At 37.7% G+C, this 27,748-nt stretch overlaps 2 protein-coding genes across 3 annotated transcripts in view; one reads left to right on the forward strand and one right to left on the reverse strand.

Moving 5' to 3' along the window:
* The window catches only part of LOC307124756 (uncharacterized protein), a gene marked incomplete at its 3' end in the record, with an annotated part of 457,096 nt that overhangs the window by 43,915 nt on the left and 385,433 nt on the right, over positions 1–27,748 (forward strand). The gene's annotated exons all lie outside the window — the stretch shown is intronic.
* Positions 8,695–27,748, reverse strand: part of sptbn2 (spectrin, beta, non-erythrocytic 2) — a 72,011-nt gene continuing 52,957 nt past the window's right edge. Inside the window, exons 20-41 of one of the 2 annotated variants that reach the window (XM_079815315.1) lie at positions 27,195–27,377; positions 26,810–27,012; positions 25,947–26,037; positions 25,619–25,765; positions 25,028–25,291; positions 24,565–24,789; positions 23,490–23,579; positions 23,073–23,366; positions 20,554–20,684; positions 20,261–20,465; positions 19,694–20,071; positions 19,333–19,577; positions 17,967–18,105; positions 17,754–17,838; positions 17,370–17,566; positions 17,148–17,263; positions 16,263–16,338; positions 15,757–15,870; positions 12,550–12,731; positions 12,278–12,451; positions 12,128–12,170; positions 8,695–12,008 (exon numbers count right to left, since the gene is read on the reverse strand). In XM_079815315.1, coding sequence (XP_079671441.1) covers positions 11,793–12,008; positions 12,128–12,170; positions 12,278–12,451; positions 12,550–12,731; positions 15,757–15,870; positions 16,263–16,338; positions 17,148–17,263; positions 17,370–17,566; positions 17,754–17,838; positions 17,967–18,105; positions 19,333–19,577; positions 19,694–20,071; positions 20,261–20,465; positions 20,554–20,684; positions 23,073–23,366; positions 23,490–23,579; positions 24,565–24,789; positions 25,028–25,291; positions 25,619–25,765; positions 25,947–26,037; positions 26,810–27,012; positions 27,195–27,377 — 3,798 coding nt within the window. In that variant the 3' untranslated portion in view covers positions 8,695–11,792. The remainder of the gene's footprint in view (positions 12,009–12,127; positions 12,171–12,277; positions 12,452–12,549; positions 12,732–15,756; positions 15,871–16,262; positions 16,339–17,147; positions 17,264–17,369; positions 17,567–17,753; positions 17,839–17,966; positions 18,106–19,332; positions 19,578–19,693; positions 20,072–20,260; positions 20,466–20,553; positions 20,685–23,072; positions 23,367–23,489; positions 23,580–24,564; positions 24,790–25,027; positions 25,292–25,618; positions 25,766–25,946; positions 26,038–26,809; positions 27,013–27,194; positions 27,378–27,748) is intronic. The other variant, XM_079815316.1, reaches the window with a different exon arrangement.

Genomic DNA, 27,748 nt, shown 5'->3' on the forward strand with positions numbered 1-27,748 from the left:
GGTACTCTGTTGAAGTTTAAAACTACTGGATCTGCCCAGAGCCACTCTGGATCTGCCATAACCAATCGCTAACGTTTGGTCATGATGTCATGCGCCGTAAAAATAAATGTGCAGCCACCTCAGGTGATAAAACCTAAAACTTGTGCATTCGGATGGTGATTTATTCACGGGGGAGGGGAGAGTTTTGTGATCGGGAACACGCTGCTCACGTGGTCCATAACATGATTGTATGCTGTAAATAAAATGTCATATGCTTGGTATGATAAGAATAAATGCTGTATATATGAATATAGAATAAATGTAAATAATGGGCCACTTCAAATGTTTACGTGCTTTTCTTCTTTTTATTTTTTGAGCGGTGATGAAATATATTGCCCTTGAAAATACTCGCCAGCATTTAAAGAAATACAAGTCTAGAAATGCATCCAAATTACAGCGAAGCACAACCACACGGTGCTCTACAGTGGTCAAAAAGGATATAAACAGTGACTTTTGAAGTGATATATTCTTGAAAACTCAGAGATGTGGATTCGGACAGCAATTAAATGACCACACGACCTTGGTGTTTGTCTAAAAACAGTAGGTAATTCAGCCGGGGATTTTTACGCGGGTGGTGGGAGACGGATGGCAATAAAATCACTGGCTAGCCCCTGTAAATGATGACAATACCTTCCGACCCCACAAGAAACAATTACCGTCCGTATGGGCTTCAGCCAACTCCTTCACCACTAACGGAGCGAGCTGGAAAATCAAACTTTTCCCGAACCCTGTGGGGAGGAGGGCCATAACATCATGGCCACCAACAAAAACTCAGCAAAGATTGTTCTTGCTCCGGCTTTAACTTCTGGATATTTAACAGCAGTGCCACAATGGAATGAATGGCTTCGCTCGCATCTTTCTCCGCCGCCATTACTGAACTACAACTCAAACTATAGCGCACTACATCAATGTCAGCGTTCTCAGCCACTCCCTCTGTTCGATTTGATCTGAGAAAACTAAATTAAAGCGGAAATTAATTAAAATTAAGCGGAAGTACGTAGGAGGACGGAACCAGGCTAGCGGTATATATGATCGAAAAGGGCAATTTCACTTTAACGTTTGCGGGTCAGGCCCCCGCCCCCAGTGCACACCACTGCGTAGGACCATAAAATGCGTTCCGAATGCAATGATACGATGTACTTGCCTGTCAACGTATCCATTTCCATACCTCTGCGCACCCTGCTCGCGCAGAAATCACACATCATCAGCAGGTTTTTAATGCTATTGAAGCAGCAGTGGATTTCAGGATTCTGAAATCCACTGCCGCTTCACTATGCAGAGTTAGACAGACGTCAGTCACCGAGCAATGCAAACGAAACACCACCTTTTACAGTTCCTCCTGAAACAAAACAACAAGCTTATGCCCCGTTCACACCATAACTACTGTAATTTAGATGGATGCATTTCAATGGCAACACGGCGAAATGAATCTGCAGCAGTCAGGTGGTACAGGTCAGTGCTCTTTAAGTTGTGTACATCATTATTATTGTAATGTTGAGACATGAGGTAGTTAGACGCCGTCTCTCATGGCATTTTTGTTTGCTTCCTACTGTAGCGGTTTGGAGGAGGCGTGGCTTTGTAGAATCTTTGAAGGAAAGGTGGGATCTTGATGCTTTCAAAGCTAGCTCGCTATTGCCTCTCTGAAAACTGCCTACCCATCTTTAATGAATCAACAGCCTGTTCGCTAATCTTCAAGATGTTTTACACTAAACAGTACTTTCGTTTCACACATAGACTTGACCTTAATAAAAAAGTTATTTTTTAAGAGAAGGCAGAGTAGGTAATGTCGGAACAGGTAGGACTCATTCACGGCATTACCACCACCACCAAATGTATAGTAGTATTTAGGCCTTGTGTAATATTGAGTGATATTGTATATTGTCTAAAGAAAATGGTAACACTTAACAATAAGGTTTCATTAATGTTTTATCTAACATAAACTAACCATGAGGAATACATTTGTTACTGTGTTTGTTTATCTTTGTTAACGTTAGTTAATAAAAAACAGCCGTTCATGTTAGTTCACTGTACATTAACAAGATTTTAATAAAGTATAAGTTAAACATTTGATACTAATTAATTAATATTAACATAATTAGTTCATGTTAACAATCTAATGTAGTTAACTAATGTTAACTAATGAACCTTATTGTAAAGTGTTACCAAGAAAATAAACAATATTGAGGTTTTCTTTCTGGCTTTTAGCAAGGTTTTAGGTTTTTTAAAGTAAATAAAAAAAAATACATGACAAACACCATAAATAAACAAAATGCACATATAAAAAAAAATGATGCCTGGTAACGTGAAAATTACTTTAAATGTTGAGTAATATCAAATGTATAATATCAAAATAGCTGTGTGATGTGGAATAACAAAATTAGTCTTGCATAACTAATATATAACCTGTTTTCACAGACTTCAGATTGATAGTAGACCTTCTCGGAGTGTCACGCACCCATTGTCAGGGCTTTCTGATGTTGCATTATAAAAGAAAAGCCCTCCAAAAACTCACATAATACATGTTATTTTCTATGAATTTAGATATACAAAGGAAACTACCTGTTTCCACAGACCACTTTCACTTCAGATTGAGAGTACACTAGTGTACTCACTAAATGTCAGGACTGTCTGATGTTGCATTATAAAATAACCCCCCCCCCCCCAAAAAAAAAAACTCGTAGGCTATATTACAAGTTTTTTTTCCCATGAATTTAGAAAGCTATAAAAAGGAAACTCCGTTTCCACAGACCTCTTTAACTTCAGATTGATAATAGACCTTCTCAGAGTGTCACTCAAACAACTACAGGATTGTCTGATGTTGAATTACAAAATAAAAGCCCTCCAAACCCTCATATATAATCTGTTTCCTTTTTAGAGGTATCTTAATTCAAGGAAAATAGTAGTAGTATATAAGATTTTGGCATTTATTTTATAATTCAACATCAGACTGTGCTGATACTGGGTGAACGACACTCTGAGAAGGTCAAGGAGATTCCTTTTTCCACCTATTTGAAATGATAGGGAGAAAAAAAAACAGGTTATATGCAAGTTTTTGGAGGGCACTTGTTTTGTAATTCAACATTCGACATTCCTGACATTGGGTGAGTGACCCTGTGGGTGGTGTTCTGTCAATCTGAAGTGAAAGAGTTCTGTGGAAACAGGGAGTTTCCTTTTTAGAGCTATCTAAATTCAAAGAAAAACAGGAAGTGTAAGAGTTTTCGGAGGGCTTTTATTGCAACATCAGAAAGCCCTGACAATGGGTGTGACACTCTAAGAAGGTCTACTATAAATCTGAAGTGAAAGTGGTCTGTGGAAACAGAGTTTTTTCTTTTCAAAACTATATGAATTTATGAGTATGTTATATATTAGTTTATGAAATGCTTTTAATTTGTTATTCCATATCATGGGGGAGGGGGGAGCAAACAAACTGGGGTTCGGTCCAGGCAATTGAAACACTTTTAAAAATAAAAGGGTATTTTCACCTCATTGCCATAGAAGAACCATGGGTTACTTCCCCCAAAACCTTTCAGTGAACAGCATAATCTAATCTAAAGACCCCTTTCTTCTAGAGAGTTTTTGTGGAATAAAAAAAGGTTCCATGGATGGGTTCTTCATGGAACCATAGATGCCAATAAAGAACCTTTATTTTTAAGAGTGTGCTGTTCTTGCATATTGCATTCCTACAGCTCTTAATGTGCTCCAAAGTTCATCATGCAGTGACAATGACAGGATGTCCCAAGGAAATTTACCTCATGCAGACTGTAGCGACAAGAGACAACTAAAGCATATTCTAGATCTACGGAATGCCCTATATTTCTAATTAACAATATTACATATTGGACAAAAAACTCTCAGAAGCTTGAACAGACAGCCTTCCTCATTTTCCTTATCTCCCCATTTTTCTTTCACGGCTCTGCGTGTTCCATTTTTGCTTTACATGGGGGAATGTGCCTAATCCACAATGTGGGTTCAGAGAATCTTCAGAGAGTCTTCACCATGTTCTAAATTCCATTTATATGTTATTCTTACAACAAAACATAATGATTATCAGCGGTGGACAGTAACCAAGTACATTTACTTGAGTACTGTACTTAAGTACAATTTTTGAGTATCTGTACTTTCCTTGAGTAGTATTTTTTCTGGAAACGTATGACTTTTACTTCACTACATTTGAAAGACAAATATCGTACTTTTTACTCCACTACATTTCTATTAAGGTCCTCGAAGTAGAAAGTCGTAGCTGCTTTGAAAGTCAGTGGATGATTTGTTTTCTTCTTTAAAATGTGATTTAAAAAAAATAATTGCAGACAGCCTATAAAAGGCATCAGTTCCCAGACGCAGTGTGCACAACCATGGTCATACTTAAAAGTTAAAATTCAGAAGAGCAGACGTGGATAAGTCTGAAAAAGGGCGATGACACGAAAGAGCGCTCAATTCAATCCGGATGTGCACACAGAAAGCTGCCTCTCAGACGCCAGACCACAAGTACTGAATTTTAGTCTATTGAATCTACTAAAATCTTACTATAGTCAATTAAAACTAGATTAAAACTAAAACAATTCAGATGCCTAAAATGTAGTCAAAAGACTATGACTAACACTAAATCAAAATTTGCTGTCAAAATTAACACTGGTATGAAGTATGGTCGGTCAAATAATTTTTTAAGGATTTACCCGCCAAGTTGGCATAGCCTTGTGGATACAGCGCTAACGCATAGGTAACATTCGACAATGACGTAAGTTAGCATGCAAAAACGTAGTTGGGCTAATAATGTTAACTGAAGTGCTTTCAGAAATATGTTTTTACATAATCCTGTCAAATAAACACAATGTAGAAACCTTTCTTTTCTAGTATGATTTTGACTTCGATAAGAGCTTTGTAACTTTTAAACAAGTATTTAAATGAGTTCAAGGTAGTCCTATGCTAGCATGTCAGATGGAGCATGACTGACTGGCTTAAACTACCATGATGGCACAGCGTGCATTCATACAACAATGCAACAATAATAAAATAATGCATTTACTTTTACTTTTGATACTTAAGTACTTTTAAAAGCAAGTACTTCTTTACTTTTACTTAAGTAAAAATCTGTCTTTACAACTTTCACTTGTAATGGCGTAATATTTGACCAGTGGTACTTTTACTTTTACTCAAGTAATGAAGTTGTGTACTTTGTCCACCTCTGATGATTATAGTAAAAATTTGGTTAATTTCTTTAATAATCAGACCATGAAATTTGGATTCTGCCAGTTCTCATATTTAGATTTCATTATTACATTCAAAGCCTTAACTTAACATTCTAAAACTGTCTCTCTCGTTTTTCTCTTTTCATTCTATACTAATTAAAGCATCGTTTGATGGTTCTGTTCAACATATGGAGACCAGAGTGAAGCTAAATCATCTTTCATTTGTCTTCCTCCCAGTCTGAGATTCACTGCTCCGAACTCTTCTCTTCACATTTTTCTTGCCTCGTCTCTCCGCTTATCTGCCCTCATGACCTTATCTGCCTTTATGAACCACAAGCCCTCAGCATCACATATTGCCTGCAGAACAATCCGGGGTCATAATATTGTGTATGTATGCGTGCATGTGTGTAGCTTTGATTGGGAAACGGGGCCAACTATTATCCATCTTTTTTGTTCTTTAAATCCACTCCAGATGTGATGTGCATTTTATAGAGCAGAGATTCTTGAACACATACTTATAGAAACATACACACAGCAGTAACACAAGATGCTTTCTGAAGCTGAAAAAGGAACCAGTGAATTATAGCATACCTCAGGATTGTAGGGAATTGGGAGTGGGTCTAATTGGTTCATTTGACTAAAATGCATAATATCCTTCCATGTTCATGAGGGCCTAACGTTGTTAAATAAAAAGCGATACCATTTTAAATCATAATTTTAAGAGCCACTCGCCCTTGTATGTTTTTCCAGGTCATTCCTTCATAGTCTGTTCTTCTTACTCGAAAACTCATATATAATTTGATTACGCTAATGATCTAACTCGTGCAAGCTTTTCCCAGTGGAGCTGAGTGCGCTCGGTCACGCGCACGCGCACTCTAGACTCAGAGTGTAAAGTATGCTGACTCTACACTCTGTCCCACACGCACAGCCGCAATTCACTCAACAACAGCTATAAAATGAAATGTCAACATTGGTTTATCTGCACTAAAATCGCGTTTTATCTGCAGATCTGAATGACAGGAAAGAGAAACGCAACAGAATTTCCACTCTGTGAACGTTATCGAGAAGTTTCGCACAACTATGACACTGAACATTCACGCCTTTCCTTGAAATCAGTTATAAATTAACCTTAATGATCAAAGAGATGATCTGCCACACAGCCAAATTTCAGTTTTGTTTGACTCAAATTCTAGAACAAGCCCTCACATACTGAGTACAAGCTACAATAACACCACAGAACAGCGATGAACAGTTTAAAAATAACAATAGCCAACGTAAAACCATACTGTTAGCCTGTTAATTCATATAAGTTACATTTCACCCATTCAAATTTAAAGTAGGCTGCTAATAGAACACGGTTTTTTTGTGTGGTGAAAATTAGGCTACTGAATTTACTTACAATAATTCTGTTGATATCCAGTGTCAAATTCTCTGATTCAGTAACGATGTTCTTTGCATCTTATATCAGTCCGTTGGGGGCTCAAGGACAATTTGGTAACAGTTTGAAGCGTTGGTGACAATTTAGTGGGGGCTCAGCCCCTCGCGCTGTGCTCAGGCGGGTTTAACGGTCGCTGGGTAACGCGCCATTGTGAATGAACACAAAGCGGGGGCCCGGGCGGGCTGGAGGTGAGGCCGCTGTCGCGCTTTTAAATCGGTCTTAACATGGTGCAGCGTTGCCAAGCGATTCTCGACACTTGATAGACTTGATAGATGGCTCTCATCAGGCCTGAAATGCTAAAGCATAATAAGCTCAGAATGTGGAAGGACCATTAGTCTGTTTATTACAAACTAAATGGTATTTGCTTAATGAGCATCTGAACTTGGGGTGGGTATAGCAGAGTATAAAGGGACCTAGAGTCCTACAGGGGTATTTCGCGCAGGCTTTGTTAATAGTTAGACGTCTGTAGGCAGTTGAAAGCTTGGTTGAGTACCAGGGACAGATTCAGAACAACTTGTTCTCTGCTTGGCGCAGAAGTGGTCAAGGTGATGAACATCCAATAATTTGTTAGAGTGCATTCATAATTATTTCAGCTCATTAATGAAGAAAATAACATGAAAGTCAGCTCTAAAAGCACAAGAATCTGAAAGTCAGAAACTGTTGTGTCTAGCAGAGGAACTGAAGGAGAGATTTGCATTTGAGGCAAGCTGATTCTTGTTAAGATGGTAAACTTCATATGGATGGGTTAAGGTCAAAGTTCATGACCTGCCAATAACTTAGCTGGGGGAGCTGACAGAGAAAGAGGACTGCTTTGTGCTTAGACATGTATGGGAACTAAAAATATTCAAAAAGACTAAGCACAGTTATAACCAAATAATGTCTTTGACTGTCAGAAGCATTTGAAAGTCTAATGTTTTTGGTTAACATAGGGGAGACCGGGGATGGAAGTAACACTTTTGTTTAGCATCAGTAACTGAGTGGTTGTGTGCTGGATCTCTCAAACTTTGATACACCGTAGCCACATTTGTCTACTACAAATAAAACTCAATTGGATGTACTCAGATCTACTACGCAAGATTATATGAGTTACTGTCAAATACAAAGAGTTCTGTTGTTACAACCTTGTAACACTAGCTAGATTTATAACAATGAGGTAATAATCGCAAGAAATGTATTCAAAATGTATTATTCTTTGTTCTTCAATAAAGTGAATAATTTAAAGTGGCAAAAAAACAGCCTATTGTATTTCTTCTAGGACTTTTTTTTATGTAAATTCTGGGATATCACATGAAAAATGCTGGATGGAAACACCAAGATGCATAAACTACGATGGAAACACATTTACCAAATAAATCCCTTGATGCGCAACAAAAAAATAATGTGAAAAAAAGGATGTGATTGAAAACTCATTGGAATCATCATAAGGGGTTGGTTGTACATTTTTTTTGAAGGTTTACAACTATCCCCAACCCAAACAACCATACGTTTTAGCACTTGGGTTTGAAGTTAGCATGAATGCAAAGCATTAAAGAAACATCTGGTTATCTAATTGTAAATCAAAAAAATTATTGTTAGACAAAAAGGTTACACTTTATTTTAAGGTGACGTAGTACACTTTCCTCAAATAATTACAGAGTAATAATGAACTTCTACAGAGTTATAGTTATCATTACTATATTAAGTACATGTTGTTACTATGTCACCTTAAAATAAAGTGTTTTTATTAAATTCAATTAAATTAAAAAATTATCTTGATAAAATTATTTACTTTCCTGAAAATCCTTTTTTTTTGGCCAAAATATACAATGTTTATCACAGTCCCATGCCACTTCTCCTGTTAGCTCAAAAGGTGATGGGAGTGTATGATATTGTTGACGTCACCACAGATCTTTTCTGACTTTTCAAACTGGCAGTGTTACAACTGACCCCCGTGTTACAAACACTCCCCGGTCATCCTTACACGAATATTATTTTATATTTAAACATCTACAGAATTGATAGAAAAAGAACGCCACACTTTTTTATTCTTTTCAAATCATGTTTTTATTCCTAATATTAGATATAGATACACAAGTCAACAAACAAGTCTTTTTCTTGTTTAGATCAGTAATGAAAAATGCTCCACAGCACACTTGCCCCCACGTGGCGGGGTTTGGTATTACAGACGAGAAACTCAGCAGGAATAGGCTGCAGTTTTACACGAGGTGCAGTTGCAACAGTAGTATTAATAATAGTAATATTAATAATGACTTTTATAATAATAATAATAACAACAACAGATACTAGTAGTGATATTAACAACTCAGGTATAAAATAAAGACTGAAATTAACCTTCTTTAATAAATGGTATTTTTAATGGTTTTGGTGGAAATATTTTTGAAGACGCATTAAAATGATGTAAAATATACTAATGAGGGGAGGGGGGGGTCTGCTAATAAAAACCCAGATTTCATCAAATCTAAATGTTCAATCCACTCACTTTTATTGAGAGAGTTTCTCCCCATTGAATTCATCATGTATTGCAATATAATTGCATTTCATTTTGTGTACAATTTTCCTCACCAGTCCATTGACATTTACAAAAAGACTCAATTATCTGGATTCGCTTATGTGCCACAATGTAACTGACCATCTAAGGAAACTGGGTTAAAACCAACCATACTGGAAAGTGTAAAATGTGAGAGGATAAAACATTTTCAGATTAAGCAACTATGAAAAAAAAAAAAAAAAAAGACAAGAAAAAAAAAACCAATAGCACAAATATGAGAGACTGTAATCCAATGCAACACATTGACTTATCTCTGGAAGAAATGTATCACACAGCCCCAAACAGTATGCGTAGGCTCAGACTAAATGAATAATCCTACAGCTCCATGGCGGTATTCTGTGTGAACAAAAGCACTGGTCTACAACTAGATCATTCTCATTCTACTGCAGCGTTTTTATCTTTTAGGATAGAGAACATCAGACCGATCCAGAGAATGTTTCACAAAGGTGACTCCAAGCTCCTAATTTCTCATTCAGAGTCAAAGTCACAATTTATGTCACTGAATAGAGCGGAGAATCAGTTTCAGTGTCATTGTTCAATCACTGAACACTGGAAAGAGGCTGTTTTTGAGGGTTCAGTGGAGAGTCTGCATCATTTTCCTTCACATCACTTGTCTCAGAAAAAACAAAAACAAAATCAGCTTTCAGTTTACTGCGTCTTCGTGCGGACCCCTTGAATGAGTCTCCAAAGGAAATGTAGAGATAACTGACATAAGAGTGGACATGGCTCAATACTCCACATGCCTCAGGAGGAAGGGGCTTCAATGTATGACGTCAAAAAAAACTCACGCTAATATTAACACACCAAGGCAAGCTTTCACACAATCATATGAGGCTGAAAAATTTTATCCTACAAAAATACTGCTTTCATGCCACAGTGGGTACACTTGTTACACCAGGACATCATGCGTTTAACTGCAAAAGTATATCTGAAATCATGTCAGCTAGGTTGGCCATTTACTCTGCCTCTGTGTACGCTACTTACGGGACAGGAGAGACTCGTCTCTTGTTAACCGCAAGTATAAAACCTACAATTATATAAGTGTGCGGTAAAAATTTCACATTCCTCCAAGGAAGATAATTTATAGTAACTTGTGATGTACAAATAAAGGGAAGAGATCATCTCAATCACCATGCGGGGGGGAAAAACTGTTGATTTGGTCCACATTAAGAATACCTCAGTAATTTTGTTTCTCATTCAGAGTTGAAGCACATTCACAACCGATATACCTGAAAGCAACCTCTTCAGAGCACACACACGCTCACACATACACACCTAAAAATACAGCATCAACCTCAAGAGCATCACTAACACAAATCCCAATAATAGAGTTTCGTCCCTATAAAGTTTTTAAAGTGAGGGTTAGGAGAGAGAAAAGCATGTGTGCGTGTCCGTCGGTGTGTGATGGCTAAAACTGACGCCTGAGAATACATTCCGATAGGAAACTTGGTCAACTACATATTCAAATCAAAGTTACAAGAAAATGGGGGGAAAAAATATATGCTGTTCTCAAATTCTTTGTTTAACGTGAGTTTAATGTTGGCTTGTGCAAGTGATTCTTGTGTTGTGTCTGTTTGCTTTTGAGCAATTGTAAAACCAAAGTCCAAACCACAGCATCACACCTCAATTTCAATCTTCACAACAAACACTTTTTCTGGTCTAAGAAAAGAACGAGATAATGAGGTTAAAGGAACTTGATGAGCTAAAGAAACAAGCCACAGAATAAGAACACATACTTAAAGTATTTCTTAATGGAAATTAAAACCTTAAAAAAAAATAAAACCATCATAAATAGTGTTTTTGTTCCTTTAAGCTGAAAAACACTATTCTTAAAAAACCACTCAACACAGTCATATCAAGAAAAAATAAAAAGGAAAAAGACCAGCATGAAATCCCACCTCTGACTTATGGGCTTCTTTCTGCTTTGTCCTCTCTGAACATGAGATCATACAAACTATACTTACATTTTCTTTAAATATCTTACTTTAAATTGACTGAAAAAAACGGAACAGCAAATAAACAATATTAATAATAGCGATAACAATAAAATCTTTAGCTATAAGTATAATAATACCAAAAAAAAAAAAAAAAGGACTGTAGTCCTTCACAAAGAAAGTGAGAGGTCAAAATTAAGACAGGAAATGGAAATCATCAGGGGGAAAAAGACAAAATAGCACTCTTGGTCATTACAGTATGGAAATGCCGTCTAACCCAAAGATAAAATAATTTTTAGGGAAAAAGTTAAAAAAGGAAATTATTCAAATTGAAAGGTATGAGCTAATCTTTCAGGATGGCTCTCGGTCAGGGACGCCACTCCCTCGGCTCATAGCTCGCCGTCCAGCCAAAAGTGACGTTCCATCTAGGAGGCGAGACTGAACAAGATCCAAAGAAGTGTGAAATAAGATGAATTACAAAAAAAAACACTAGTGGAAGAAAAATAAAGGGCAAAAACAAAAAACCTATCACAAAGTGACATGCGAGTTTTCTTTGCCTTTTCTAACTTTATCAGTTTCTTTTGAGTGTTGACAAACTTCCATCTTTTGTTTGGCTCACTGTGGAGATCTGTGGCATATTTTGGTGCTTATTTCTTCTTCCCAAAGAAACTGAAGCGCTTCTCGCCGCCGGCGCCTCTCTCTTTGCCGTCTTTGTTGCGCATGGTCACGCCTCCTGCCTCGCCCGAGCTGGGAGACATTGGCGGCATGGTCATCGCTCGACTCAGACCTCGTGACCCCCCCGGCGAACGCTCGGGGGGCAACAGGGATGCCTGGATTGCTCGAATCCATGAACTCATCTCAGCCTGAGGGAGAGAACGATTGTGTCACAGTATGAGTATGACAGGAAGCTATCTTTCTAAAACTTCATATAATATAAGAGTACGACATAAAAACATTCTTTTCATCCTTTGCAAAAACTTACCTCATCCTTCGCCTGGAACAAGAACTCTTTTCCATCCCCAAGCCTTGAAAAAAAAAAATACGACGCCATAATGTCACATTTAAAGAAATTCATACATTTTTCATAATTACTGAGAAAATCGACTTATTTCTCCCCTCATCTCTTTCTCACCTAAGTTTAAATACATGTTTCCTTTTCTTGTAGTCATGGGCTACCTCACAGACAGCCTCGTTGAGGCTGATGGGAACTTCTCCATGGTAGGGGATTCCATTAGAGGCACTCTTGTTGTCCTTATAGAAGCCCATACTTCCTTTACGTAAAACACAATATACATTCTGCCACGATCTACAAATGCACAGAGAGAAAAACACGCCATTTACATGATTAACCCCGATTAGATTCCCCTGATCATTCTTTCATCATTTATTTGCTTGCTGTGTCACCTGGTGGCTGCTTTTTTGTTGTGCGATTCCATTTCATGTTTCCTGCAAAGGATGCCCTCTATGGCTTCTGTGGCCGCATCTGCTCCTCCTCGCCCTGGCAGTGTTGCTGAAGGGTCTTGCCGTGATGCTGAGTCCAGACCGCTGTCACGGCCCGGACCGTTAACTGATTCCGATTCCGATCCCTGGTTGACCGAAACAGGCCACAGTTAGTAGACGTTATAATAATGCATTGTCTCTATTAAATCAAATAGTGATTAGGTCACTATTGTACTGGTCAATACTATTTTTATTCGTTAAAGGCTTTAAGCAACTTGTTCACAGTTACATAATAGGGAACAAACATACTCTATTACACTAACACTACCATTCGAAAGTTAGGGTTTGTAAGATTTCTTTTAAAGAAGTCTCTTATACTCACCAAGACTGCATTTTATTTGATCACAAATACATTAAAATATCAATATTGTGAAATATTATTACAATTTAAAATAACAGTTATTTCTGAACATTTGATCATTTTAAAATGTCATTTATCCCTGTGATATCAAAACTTAATTTTTACTCCAATTATTAATTACAACATTACTCCAGTCTTCAGTGTCACATGATCATTCAGAAATAATTCTAATATGCTGATTTGGTGCTCAAGAATTTTTTTTTTATATCAAAGTGCCCCTATTATGCTATTTTAAAGTTTCCTAATTTAGTTTTGGAGGTCTCCAACAACAGGTTTACATGCATCAGAGGTCAAAAGACACTTTCATTTTCTCATAATATACATTGCACATCACCACAATGTTCAATGATTCTCAAACGACTCGATGGATGAACCAGTCTCTCAAAAACCTTCGTTTCCACAAGCCTACTCTGCTCTGATTGGTCAAATAGCCCAGTCTGTTTTGATTGGTCTACCGTGTACAGCACGTATTTCGGAAACAAACGCCCATTACCATAACTGAACTCCAGCTCTGTGCAGAGGCTTCCTAAAGCTCAGCAATTGTACACACTGTAAAGACAGTAACGATGACATTGATTTTACATCAATCCCAGCGCGAGTCCGAATCAACAATGAAACATTGGAAGAACTGGTTATTCAACCTGAACCTTGAGCAGGGCGTTTCTCAGTGATGCTACTCAGTTTGAGTTACATGATGAGATGTTTCAACTGTAATTCCTCACTGCCAGCATTAACAAGTGTACGTCCATCAACAAACCCATGTCTTGTGTGTGTGTTTCTAATTTATTGCGGTGCACATGCAGGAACTGTATCAATAACAGTGCATACGTTCACCCAGCACTGACGTGAATGACTGATGTAACATTAAAGTTTGCCAAACAAATCTTGCTCCATCCTGTATCCAAGTAGTAAGAATGACAGACAAACTGCATTAACAGACAGTTTTAGGTAATAGTGATTACCTAAGCTGATTTACAGTAGTATTTCAGTAGACAGTAATAACGCGAGTTAGCCAGTTACACACACTGTAGAGCACAGCGTCTTCTCGACATGATGCTAAACAGTATCCACAGGAATCCGCTGCAGTGTTTGAGGTGGTTTAAGTTTTCCCTGGTGTCTGCACGCACAATAAGTGGATGGGCAATATGCTAATGTTTCGTCTTGACGTCACAATGAAACAGCTTGCTATTCGTTTGAAAAAACGACTCAGAACTTAATTGAGTCAGAACTTTATATACGGTGCACTTTCAGGTTTAAAACTTTGCAGGATGTTTTCATTCACTTAGAGCTATGTTACACACTACATGAAAGGTCATTTTCAAAAATCCATAATAGGGGCACAACAACATACCTTCCCTTTTGAATAATTTTATTGTGTCCTAGCTGAATAAAAGTAATAATTTCTTTAAAAAAATCTTACTGACCCTTCATAACACGTCCTGTCTCAGTATTCTCATAAATTAATTTTGATAAACTTGTGCATTTTTTTTTTTTTTTGTGACTAAATTTTGAGGTAGAATCCCTGACTATTGACAAAAAGTATTCCAGGATGATACTTTATCATCCTAATGAACAGATTTAATAAAACATTTCAAATTCAATGAGCACAATTATGTACATGCACACAAAGGAAGCATAGGCACACTCAAAGACATAAGGGAACTAAACACACACACACACACACACACACACACACACACACACACACACACACACACACACACACACACACACACACACACACACACACACACACACACACACACACACACACACACACACACACACACACACACACACACACACACACACACACACACACACACACACACACACACACACACACACACAGGCATGTTAACACACACACAGGCATGTTAACACACACACAGGCATGTTAACACACACATACCAAAGACAAATGGGGCAGTATGGAAAAGCTGGGGGTATGTGGGCGTAATAATGAAATAACACTGCCACAAAGACACTGGGACAAATCTGACTAAAACAGTCAGTTACTCAAACTAATTTTAAGCCAAATAAGTAAATACAAATGTTAGAAAAAATAGTTGCCTTGGAATAAAGTAAAATCCGATGAAACTGAAGGACATAAAGAAACAATGTCTCATGTGAGTTGGATTAGTAGGGAATTAGTTGTGAAGCACCCAAACACTAGCCCCAGGTTTCACAGACAAGGCTTAAGCCTAGTCTCAGACTAAAATGCATGAATGAGCTGTTTTAACTGAAAGCAACTTGCACTGACATATCTTAAATGCCATTGTTTTGTCTCAAGATGCACACCAGTAAAGTTTTTCCCAAGGTGCGTTTATAAAAGCTACTTAAATATTCTAATTGAACTAAGGCCTAATCCTGGCTTAATCTAAAAACCCTGTCTGTGAAACCAGGCCTAGATCGACTGCAAATTAAGCTCCCCTGACAACAAACAGTAAAACAACAGCACTCCACAGAACAACAAAGCTGCCTTTTAACATCACGATGTTGAAGCTCAGGCCTAAGCAAGACAAAAATATCAAAAGTTCAAAACGACAGTGGCCAAATACACATATAAAAAAGCACAAGACTGATCCACTGAAAGCAATAGAAAGCAGCAAAGCTATGACTTTGCCCTCTAGCAGGTGTGGTATAGCTGCCATCATGCTGCAAGGCTGCTGGGTTGTTAAGCGCAAGCAGCGATGGGGCAGCGATGCTACACTACGGCTACAGGCTGGCGCTACGGGGTTAGTACTCACACGCTCCTGTGCCTTGTGAGGTTTAGGCACAGGTTTAGAAACTGGGTTAGACTGAGGTTTACTCTCTGGTTTAGGTTCGGCTTTCTTGAGTTCAGATACAGAGACCGATATTGACTGCAGATAAGAGATGTCACAAGAATGTGTGTTAACATGTGAGTGTGTTAGAATTAGCAATTGTTTGTGTTGAAATATTGTTCTGACAATTAAAAGGACATCCACACAGTGTGACCATGAAAACGTTTGTTAGGCGCTCATTTTCCCACACTCAAAGAGACTCAAGAGTTTACAGCAGAACATTTATATTAACATGAATAATTGAGAGGAACAAGGAAAAAGACAATGAACACACACAAAGACAGCACAATTGAGACTGGGACTGTGACGTGTCTTGACATGAATTCTAAAACTGTGTCTGTATATGATGTAAACGTGTATGAAAGTGAATGCATAACTGGATTGATATGAATAGAGAATTTAATGCAAGCACAGTGTGGACCATATCTGACCTGTGAAGTTTCCTGGTCACTGTAGACACCATTGACTGATACTGACTGGTTCAATGTAGTCTGGTCCAGACTCGTCCTTAAAGAGAAGCCAACATACAAGTGTAAACTTTTTCGTTAAAAACAGAAAGTTATGACTATGGTCCAAAAGTATCTTAAAAGTAACTTAAATAATGTGATTTCATGTTTTTCCTAAAACATAAAAAAATAAACCCTAATAAATAAATAAACTACTTTTCAAAACGGTTGGAAAGATTTTTTTTAAGAAGTCTCTTAAGCTCACCAAGGCTGCATGTTTTTATCACAAGTATAATAAAAACAATAATATTTTTTAAAAATTTATATTTGAATATAATTTAAATTGTAATTTATTTCCAGTGATTGCAAAGCTGAATTTTCAGCATCATTACTTCAGTCTTCAGTCACATGATCCTTCAAAAATTATGTTGATTTGATTAAGCATTTATTTCAGAGCTGCTTAACATTGTGTAAACCGTGATAACAAATTCAGAATTCTTTGTCTACTAGAATTTATTTTGCTTTTTTTGAAAGCAGCATTTATTTGAAATCGAAATCTTGTAACAATGTAAAAAAAAAAATGACTGTCACTTCTTATCAATTTAATGTATCCTTGCTGAATAAAAGCATTCATTTCTTTAAAAAACTTTACTGACCCCAAACTTTTAAATGGTAAATAAAATTGTTTTATTTAATTGCCAACACCTATTTTTACTTGCACTTTGCGCTTGGTGAGTATTTTTGTTTTTGATTGGTTACAAAGTAAAAAAAGAAAAGAAAAAAGTAACAAGCAGAAAAGGTAGGTAAAAGTGAATGGGAAAAAAATGACCACCCCTCTAGCTGAGTAGAATGGTACAGTCTATTTCTTACCTTGCAGCAGAATCGTTTATCTCAGACGGTACTACTTCCTCCACAGGGGGAGGTGTGGGTGGTCGTCGGGCCCTCTCTTCCTCTTCCCTTCTTCTTTGAATTTCCTGTTCCTCCAACTGACAAGAGAATAACATGAGAAAGTGAGAACGTTTAAAGAAGGATGCAATGAATGGAGTTATTTCAAATCCTGCACTTTGATAGGTGTAGGCGTAGTTAACAAACCGTGGTGAGCTTCTCTAGCTGTGTGAAACGATCTTCCCAGCCTGCTGCCAGTTTTTCAAAGGCTTCGTGGCGTTTGATAAGACTCTCAACCTCGTCTACATTAGAGCCCAATTCTGCTGCCCTGACCAGCGGTTCCTGTCCAGCCAGCCACGATTCTGCCATAGACGCATCTCTACCGAACTGTAACACCTCCAGAACTGACATAAACACAGAAGCAATATCAGAGTATGAGATATCACATGAATGCAAGGATGTCATATGGTCAAACAAGATCATAATTAGAAAAAAACATCTAAAAACATATACATCAAAACTGCCACCTTAGATGTAAATCCCTTTAGCATGCTATGAGCCACAGAAACAAGCTTCCTCCCACATACTCACCGATCTGTAAGTGGTCCATTTTCTCTTGCCACTTCTGATTAATTTCAGAGCGTTTGGCCTGAAGCTGATCCAATTTCTCTTGAATCTAGAAAATCACAGACATCCAATTACCTCACAGTGTGTGAGTGGGTGCATGTGAGTTTCCTTGGCTAACATGCAGTGATTAATATGTAAATGTGCATGGTCCTTTTTGTGTATGTGGTGTGGACAAACCTCATCTGAAGCATAGTGGTTGTTATTGATGAGGGTCCGTCCCATTTCACTACAAGCAGTAAAGCTGTCCGCTCTAGTGTCTATCTCAGACTTAATGTCCTGATGGTTGGCGATGACCAGACCAGCTGAGGAGACGTCCCTACAACAACACAGAGCATATATGACTTATCAGTTCTGTACTTACTCATGTGTGTAATTCCTTTTTAAACAGATTCCTAACAACTGTACATGTACAATTGTGAGTCATTTTTATATTATTGTGTGTACTTAAATTACTTAATGTATGAATTTTTGGTAACACTTTATTTTACAGTGTCCTTGTTACACGTTACATGTAGTTACTGCAGTACTAACTATAAATTATGCATAGTTACATGCAACTAACCCTGCAACCAACCCTTTCAAAACAAGGCATCATGAAGCTTTGAAGCGTTATGAATCAGCGAGCCGATTCATGATTCGGATCGCGTGTCAAACCGCCAAACTGCTGAAATTTGGCGATTCAAACCGCTGAATCGACTCGCTGATTCATAACGCTTCGAAGCTTCATGATGCCTTGTTTTGAAATCGTCATCACTATGCAAGTCGTTATTTAGGGTTTTTTTGCGCACAAAAACTATTCTCGCCGATTCATAAAGTTATTTTAGAACCACTGTAGTGAGATGGACTTTGTAACAACGTCTTTAGTGCCTTTTAAGGGTCTTGAGAGTGAACGGTGCCATTGAACCAATGGAGACCTTTCAGAGCCATCAGATTTCAACTAAAATATCTTAATTTCTGTTCCGAAGATGAACGGAGGTCTTACGGGTGTCGAACGACATGAGGGTAAGTAATTAATGACAGAATTTTCATTTTTGGGTGAACTAACCCTTTCATTTCAACATTTACAAATACTTTATTAAAATCTTGTTAACATTAGTTAATGAACTGTGAACTAACATGAACAAACCATGAACAGCTGGATTTTTATTAACTAACGTTAACAAAGATTAACTAATGCTGAACAGGGGTGTTGTTCACGGTTAGTTCATGTTAACTAATGCATTAACTAATGTTAACTAATACAGCCTTATTGTAAAGTGTTACCGCCTATAGTAAGTACATGTAAGAAATTCTTGAGCACTAAATCATCATATTAGAATGATTTCGGAAGGATGATGTGACACCGAAGCCTGGAGTAATGATGATGAAAATTCAGCTTTGCCATTTTATGTTTTAAAATACATGAACAGAAAACAGTTATTTTAAATTTGTAACAATATTTCACAATATTACTGTTTGTAGTGTATTGAACTGTTTGAACAAATAAATGCAGCCTTGGTGACCATAAGAGTCATACTTCACAATGTGTATGGTTTGCATGTACCTCGGACTGTCATGTGACTGGATCTGTAAGTTGATTCCCTCCATCCACAGCATGAGGTCTCTGACCATGTTTAAGAATCTGAACTTCTCCACTGTGTCCAGCAGGAGCAGCCTTCTGGCTTGAGTGGCTGATTGAAGACCCTCCCAGGCCTCTGTGACATCACACTCATGGCGATGGATATCATCAGCTTTCTCTCCGGCGTACGCTTTCTGCAGACGTGCAGCATCGTCCTGCACCTGTGAGACCTGCAGTGAAAGGACAAAGAATGACGTTTTACCTTTAGACACCTAATCAAACGTCAAAATCAAGCCATCAAAAAATGTACAACATATATGGGAAAAGGTCAAAGGAAGGCTCTCACCTGTCCGCTGAGTGCTTGCACATCATGCTCATAGGCCGTATGCTGTCTAAGCAAGTGCTGGACAGTGTTCAGGTCCCGTCCGAGTTCGGCTCCAGCTAGTGTCTCCTTCTTCTCCCTTATGAGCCCAAGAGCTTCCCGGGCATCCTGATGGAAGCGGTGCAGCTCGTACGAGGCAGCCAGCATCTGTGTGCGTGTGTCGATGAGCTCCAGCAGGTCGGCCCAGGCCTCATTGAGCCCGTCCTTCCACTCAGCTACGCTGGCGTTTTCCGGATGACCTGACTCGATAAGTTCATCTGCCTGACCGTTCACTGCATCCACACGCTCCTGGCCAATTGTGCTGGTGTCTCGCGCAAATTCCCGGAACTTATCTCGCAACATCTGAAGGGACGAGAGAGAACATCCAGAATTATAGACGATAAGCCCACTGTATAATCTTTAAAGAAACTTTAAAGTTATATCTACATGAATCCGGACATATTTGAAAAATGCGTTTTCATTTCAAAACACGCTACACATCAACACTAGCATTTTCAAGCGATACTGCAGGAGGAAAAATGGATTTCATACCGTCACATGTTCATAGTCTTGTCCAAGTTCATGAGACCCGGCCACGACCTCTCTCTCAGCGATCCACTGCTCTAAATCATCCACCTCTCTCTTCAACTGGGTCAGTCTCAGTCTCTCCTGCAGTTTGCCCCTCCTCTCTTCAGCCAGATCCTTCAACCCTGCATACAGTTTATCCACCTGGGCCTGCCTCAGAGTGATTCTTTCACTTTAAGAGGAGAAAGAAAATGGATTATACTAATACTTCACTTTACACGTTTTATCTGACAGTCCACCAATTCTATTACGCTCCCCACCTCTCTGGGTGTTCGCTGTTCACCATGAGTCTGCTGCTATTGGCCAGCTGGTGGATGGTCTGAGCATAGTCCTCTAGAGCCTGCTCCAGAATCTGGTGTTTCTTCACCATCACCAGAGCACTCTGCTCATCCTACAACAACCATAAAAACTTTAAACGCTGCATACATAGACACATCAATAACAGCACAGTACTTTGGCAAAGTACTTAAACTCACCAAAATTATAGAATGGCTGAACTACTATATGAGAATTTTGAGGGGACTAAAAATGTTAAACAAGTCAAACTCCCTCACATTTTAGCATCTGCAAAAAAGGTTTGCTGGGCTCTTAATGGCTGCTTTTCCTTTACTATCTGAAAAAAACATCCATTTAGGAAATAAATGTAATTAAAAAATTATACAGATAGATAGGCATAATTTATATTTGTCTTAAGAACTCATTTCAGGTATACTTTATTTTAAGGCGTCCTTGATGCAGTATAATTATACATTTAAGTATAACATTGTATTAGACTTTCCCCTACTCTTTCTACATTTAAATCATACTTTTTTTTCTCAGGCATATGTTTAATTTGATATTAATTTTTAAGTTTTAAATATTGTTTTATATTGCATGATGTTCTTGTCTTAATTTTACTACTTTTGTTTGGTTTCTTTTGATATTTTATTATTAGTGCTTAAATTGTATCGTATGAGGATGTTTTGTTTGGTATATTGTGCAGCACTTTGGGCAGCGTTTATGCTGTTTTAAAGGGCTATATAAATAAACTTGACCTTGACCTTAAGTACGAAGTAATATTAATTAACAAAAGCTTTCAGATCAAAGGGTTTTTAAGACCACGTGAAATAAATTTAGTCAAGTGTGTCCAAACCTTTGACTGGTAGGGTACATGTACATAAAATCCCAAATGGTTCTCTAAAAATTAGGGAGGCACCGATCCGATACTCAGTACCGGTATCGGCTCCGATACCACAATTATTTGCCGGATCGGGTATCGGTCAGACAGGCCCGATCCAAATCCGATTCTGTGCGTATAATATTCTGTGTTATTGTTAAGCCCCAGTGCCCCACAAAAGGCGCAAAAACATTATAAAGCATCATCAACGCTTTGTGCACTATATTATAAGTGTTCTGAAGCCATTCCATAGTTTAATGTCAGGTACAGATGATTAGTTAAGTCATTAAATTCAAATTCACATGAATGCTTCCCTCCCTGTGTCTGTCAGTCATTCTCCATTCAGCTTTCAAACTATGTCGCATTCTGTTACAACAGTCAACACGATGACACTCTCAATAAAATATTGCATAGATAGATACACTACGCATCGATATATCTTCCCTTTTGTGTTTTGAACTTTTCAATGCGAACGGAGAGCTGCGCGCTGTGACTCCATGTTGCATAAGCGCTTTGTGCCGCTCTGTATTGGAGCCTTTCGTAATATAATACTTTTGCGCAATGAAAGATTAATAGTCTTACTTGTTCTGCCATATCTACGTTATGTAGCTGCCTCATTAAAATGCTGCGCTATACATTTAAAATAAATGTCTTTTAATTTCTTAGTATATAGGCCCTATTTCTATAAATATATTTAGACTACCTGTTTTTCATGAATGTATTTTAAAACAATGTGTAACATTTTACCAGATTTAGTGCTACACTTATTCACTTTTATCATTAAAATTTTTTTCCTTTATCATTTCCCCGCACTAAATGTTTAGATTTTATACAATTATTGTGCACTCATGATTTTTTTAGTAACTTTTGCTGCTGAATTATCCACTAATCTAGTTTATAGTAGTATTTTTGTCATAGATTGTGATTGTTTTTTTTATTTGTTGTGTTTCTTTATAATGAAGTTGTCTGTATTTAGTAGATTGTGTTTAACACACAAAAGAGTGATTATTAGTTCAACACACTGAGGTATATTAATTCTACATTGAATTTTTAAACAAAACTACTTTGGTATCTGTATCGGCCGATACTCAGAATTTTTGGTATCGGATTGGATCTGAAAAATATGGTAACGGTGCATCCCTACTAAAAATATCACCAATTATTTATTTTATTTGTGTGAAATATTACAATTTAAAATAACTGTTTTCTATTATATTTCAGTTTAAAATGCATTCCTATGATGGCAAAGCTGAATTTTTTTAGCAGCCAGTAGCTACTCCAATCTTCAGTGTCATGATCCTTCAGAAATCATTATAATATGCTGATTTGTACAATTTCTTATTAATCAATGTTAAAAACGGTGCTGCTTAATATTTTTGTGAAAAATATGATGCGTTTTTCAGGACTCAAAAGGAACAGCATTTATTTGAAATATAAATGTCTTTACTGTCACTTTTCATCGTTTTAATATGTCCTTGCTGAATAAAAGTATTAATTTCTTTCAAAATCCGACCCCAAACTTTTGAGCGGAAGTGTGTGTATCATCATACTTCCATGTGCAAATCTCTTTCAAGCATCTTTAATTATCTGTTACAAACACCTACAAAGTTCAGTGTCACTGACCTTCGCCTTCTCCTCGGACATCATATGAAGCTCTTGTTCTCCCATCCAGGCCTCAGCCTCCGCAGCATCTGTGTAAAACTGCTGTGCTCGGTTAGCTTCTGCTAGCCTCACGTTTCTCTTCTCTGTCTCAGAAATCATAAGGGCCCACAATTCCCTCAGCTCTGCTAGACGTTCATCAAGAGCAGCTTTCCTCTCCCTGTCCATCTCTGACTCCTTCCCAGGAGACATGTTTCTACCGTGAGCCTGTATGTCATTGATACGGGGCTGATGACCCTGAATCTCCTTCTGCAGAGTCTGGGGGATAATGGAAAGTCAGTCAGATAGCGAAAAAGAAAGTGGAAAAGACTTTACAATAATCAGCAGTAAACACTTTTCTTATAGCTTCAAAAAACATTGATTGAGCAATCGAGCAATTACCTGATTCTTTTTGATGAGCAGCTGAACACTGGGCAGATCTTTACCGTGGTCTGTGGAAGTGGCAAGGGGCATCCTTTCCTTCACCCATAACTTTAGACAAAAACATAAAAAAAGTACTCTCAAAACCTTTCGTATATTGTGTGTATGTATAAGAGTACACCACAAAATTATAAATTGTGTGTGGGATTTACACTACTGTTCAAAAGCTGTGTTAGTTCACCCAAAAATGAAAATTCTGTCTTTAATTACTCATGTTGTTCCAAACCTGCAAGACTTTCGGTCATCTTTGGGGAAAAAATGAAGATCTTTTTGATGAAATCTGAGAGTTTTCTGTCCCTCCATCGACAGTTACGCAACTGACACTTTGACGCTTCAAAAAGTTCATAGAGATCGTAAAACTAATCCATATGAATTAAGCGGTTTAGTCCCAATTTTCTAAAGAGACTTGATCGCTATATACGCTAAACAGATTTACTTTAGGCTTTTTTTTTGTTTATACAAATAAAAACATTCAGTAATTCACACATCATTAATGGTAAACGGAAGCTCAAGCATGTTCGCTTGACAGTGGGAACCAATGGTTCATCCTCATGTGTTACGCAGCACGTTTGAGCTTCCGCAAGAACCAATGAGATTTGCTGATCAATGTTTATATGTGAATAAAGACTAAATTCAATCTGTTCATCATATAAAGCGATCGTGTCTTTTACGATCTCATTATGAACTTTTTGAAGCAACAAAGTGTCAGTTGCTTTGCTGTCTATGAAGAGTACAGAAATTGCTCCGACTTCATCAAAAAATATCTTTATTTGTGTTCTGAAGATGAACGAAAGTCTTACATGTTTGGAACGTAATGAGGGTGAGTAAATGATGACAGAATTTTGAACGGTAGGGTACTTTGACAATTTCACTCAGAAATTGCTAGTAAATTTCACAATTACAAAGAAATTAAATGCGAATTTTTCAAGTAGAAAGATTGAAATAGTATCTTCTTGTAAAATGTACTCCAATATTATTTACAACTTAAATGTATTTATTTATTTTTACAGTGTAGCTGTTCTTGCTTGTGACTCACAATCTCATCCTCAAGGTCTCTGTTGAACTGATGAGCCTCTTTTGAAGCAAGAAGATGATGCCTCCGCTGTTTTAGAGGGTCCTGCAGCTCAGAAAAGCTGTCTGTCACCCTTCTCTGTTGACCATCCACCTCCACTGTTCCAGAATCCTCTTGGGCCAAGGCCAGAGCCTGTGACTGCAGAGACTGGACCTCTTTCTCACGCACCTCCATCTGATGCTCCAGCATCTGAAACACACACACAAATACAGGGTCACATAAGGGGGTCATTAGGTTGAAAACTTATTTACTTACACAGAACAAAACATATTTCACATTTTTGGTACTGTTTCTAGAGAGAATGGCTGCACATTCAAATGTTCTGTCCCACGGACTACAGGAGTTTCATTTCACACAAAAGTGATCAGTGAGTATCTGGAGTTGTGATCTTTCGTAGATTTGTGATCTTTCTTGGCCTTGGATTTACCTGGTGTTTCTTGAGCAGGATGTTGACACTTGTGAGATCTTTTCCAAAGTCATCACTCTGGAGTTGAGAGGAGATGTTCTGGAGCCAGGAGTCCAGCGCTGAACAGCTCTGCGTGAAAAGCTCAGCTCGGTTAGCGTCGAACAGACACTGAGCTTTGGCTTGAGTGGTGCTCTCCAACTCCTCCCATTGCTTCTGCAGGCCGCTCAGAGTCTCTGATACCGTCTGCTCCAGCTCAGGCTTCTCCTTCACTAACACCTGACCCTCCTGCAAGAACAAGACAGAGAGACAGGTAGTCACTGCAGATGTTTTGACCGCAGCTTATGCGTTCACATTCCATGTTTTTTTCTTTATTTAATATGCCTCTGATGAAGCTATTTTTCAAATGAATTTCCATGATATTTCCAGACTTTCCACACAAAAAGCAATTTCTAGCAAATAATTTATTTTAGAGCTGAGAATTTCCATGACTTTTTAGATTTTTTATGAATTTTCATTATGTTTCCAGGCCTAGAAATTACAATTTAAAAAATTGTATTGGTATTCAGAGGTACATATGATATCTAATTGCACTGGGAGATGATGGGAATATACCTTGTCAATCTTGTCCAGCCAGTCTTTATTGGAAGCCAGCTCAGCCATGAAGGCCTGGTGCTTCTGCCACTTGCTGTGGAGGTTTCTGGCCTCATCATAGGACATGTCCTGAGCAGTCAACATCTTCTCATTTATCCATAAAGTCAGCTATAGAGAAGAGGATGGAAAAGTAGACTTATTAATCACACAAAGGCCTGAATGTGGCGCCATTGGATTCATCCTGTATGGCGTGCTGTGTACTGGTGTAGTTTATATGAGAGTGCTATCTTTCTCAATGTTCTCAATGGACTTTGTCTTATAATAATTGCTCTGTCTTTTGTATTATCACCTCTTGTCCATCCTGAAGGAAGTGCTGCAGCTCTCTGTTATCCTTCAGTTTAGCCAGCAGCTCATTTGCAGCTTGTTTGTTCTTCTGGTGTCTGAAGGAAATCAGAAAGAACATGAGATAAAGAACATGAGATGAAAAACATGATGTTATCTGGACTGGATTTAATGGGTTTGTTGGGGGCTGGGCACATTATTGCCAGGATCCACAGAGATGAATATGGCAAAAATTTCCAATATAGCACAGCTTCTTAAGTATGACTTGGCATTATTAACGTATTTATTGTAGTGTGTACTCAACAGTTGAAAATTATTTTTTATGTCTCTTATGCTCACCAAGGATGCATTTATTTGATCAAAAATACAGTTAAAGCTAAAATATTGTGAAATATTTTTACAATTAAAATAACTTTTTTCTATTTGAATATATTTTAAAATGCAATTTATTCCTGTGATGGCAAAGCTGAATTTTCAGCATCATTACTCCAGACTTCAGTGTCACATGATCCTTCAGAAATCATTTTAATATGCTGAATTGCTGCTCAAGAAACATCTCTTATTCTCGATGTTGAAAACCATTGTGCTGCTTAATATCTTTGTGGAAAAATATTATTAAATTTTTTTCCATTCAAATACTCAGTATTCTTTGATGAATAAAAAGTTAAAAAGTACAGCATTTATTAGAATAGAAATCTTTTTTATCATTATACATTTATTTACTTTCACTTTTGATCAATTTAATGTCTCCTTGCTGGAAAAAGTGTAAACAAAATGGTATGCTAAATGTACGGGAAAATATCTATATTGTGGCATTGTTGTACTATTACAGTGATTCAATGACTTTTCATTTGTTCCATTTCTGCTCACCTCTCCTGAATGGAGTCGGTCTTCTCTTGGATCTTGTCTGCATAGGTGTTGCCGTCAGATACGAGTCTCCGTCCAGACTCGACCACACCATTGATCTTTTCTTCACTGGCCTCCATGGTAGTAAGGAAATCCTCGTGTTTCTTGATGGCTTCCACAGCCCCTTGCAGGCTGGAGGGCATCTCTGTGTGTGACAGAACATATTCCTGCAGGCAAAGAGAAATGAGAAATGGTGGGTTTTACCCACCAATCAGGGGTCTTCATTTGCAGATTATTCAACTAAAATCGTGTCCTTCCCCAAAAAGTAGAAAGATATGGAATGTTTTAAATGTAAAGCATTTAGTTGTAGAATACCAAGAAAAATACAAGCAGTAGAGCATACACACACCTGGCTATTGAGGAAGCCCTCTGCCTGTTTTGCATCTCGTAGCAATGTTTGGAAATCGAAGGCCTGGGCAAGGACACAGTGGCGGCTCTCCCACATTCTTCTCAACTCATGCCAGCCGGTGTCCAACGCTTGCAGTCGCTGGGCTAAGAACATGTACTGGGCATCAGTCTGTCCCTGAGTTACCTAGACACACACAATCCCAAATTAAGTCAAATATAATTTGCGTTATCTTTACAACAATTATTTTCAGGCTTTTGTCAAACTTCAGTAAAACATACACTTCCGGTCAAAAGTTTGGGGTCAGTAAGATTTTTTTTTTTTTAAAGAAAAATTAATTATTTAAAACATTAATTTTATTTATCAAGGATGCATTAAATTGACCAACAGTGATAGTAAAGACACTTATAGTGAAATTTCTATTTAAAGAAATTAAAATTCAGCTTCGCCATCACAGGAATAAATTGTATTTTAAAATATATTCAAATAGAAAAACAGTTATTTTAAAATTGTAATAATATTTGACAATATTACTGTTTTACTATGTTTTTGATCAT

The sequence above is a fragment of the Gobio gobio genome (assembly GCF_949357685.1).
Source record: "Gobio gobio genome assembly, chromosome: 4".
In the NCBI taxonomy this organism is placed as follows: domain Eukaryota; kingdom Metazoa; phylum Chordata; class Actinopteri; order Cypriniformes; family Gobionidae; genus Gobio; species Gobio gobio.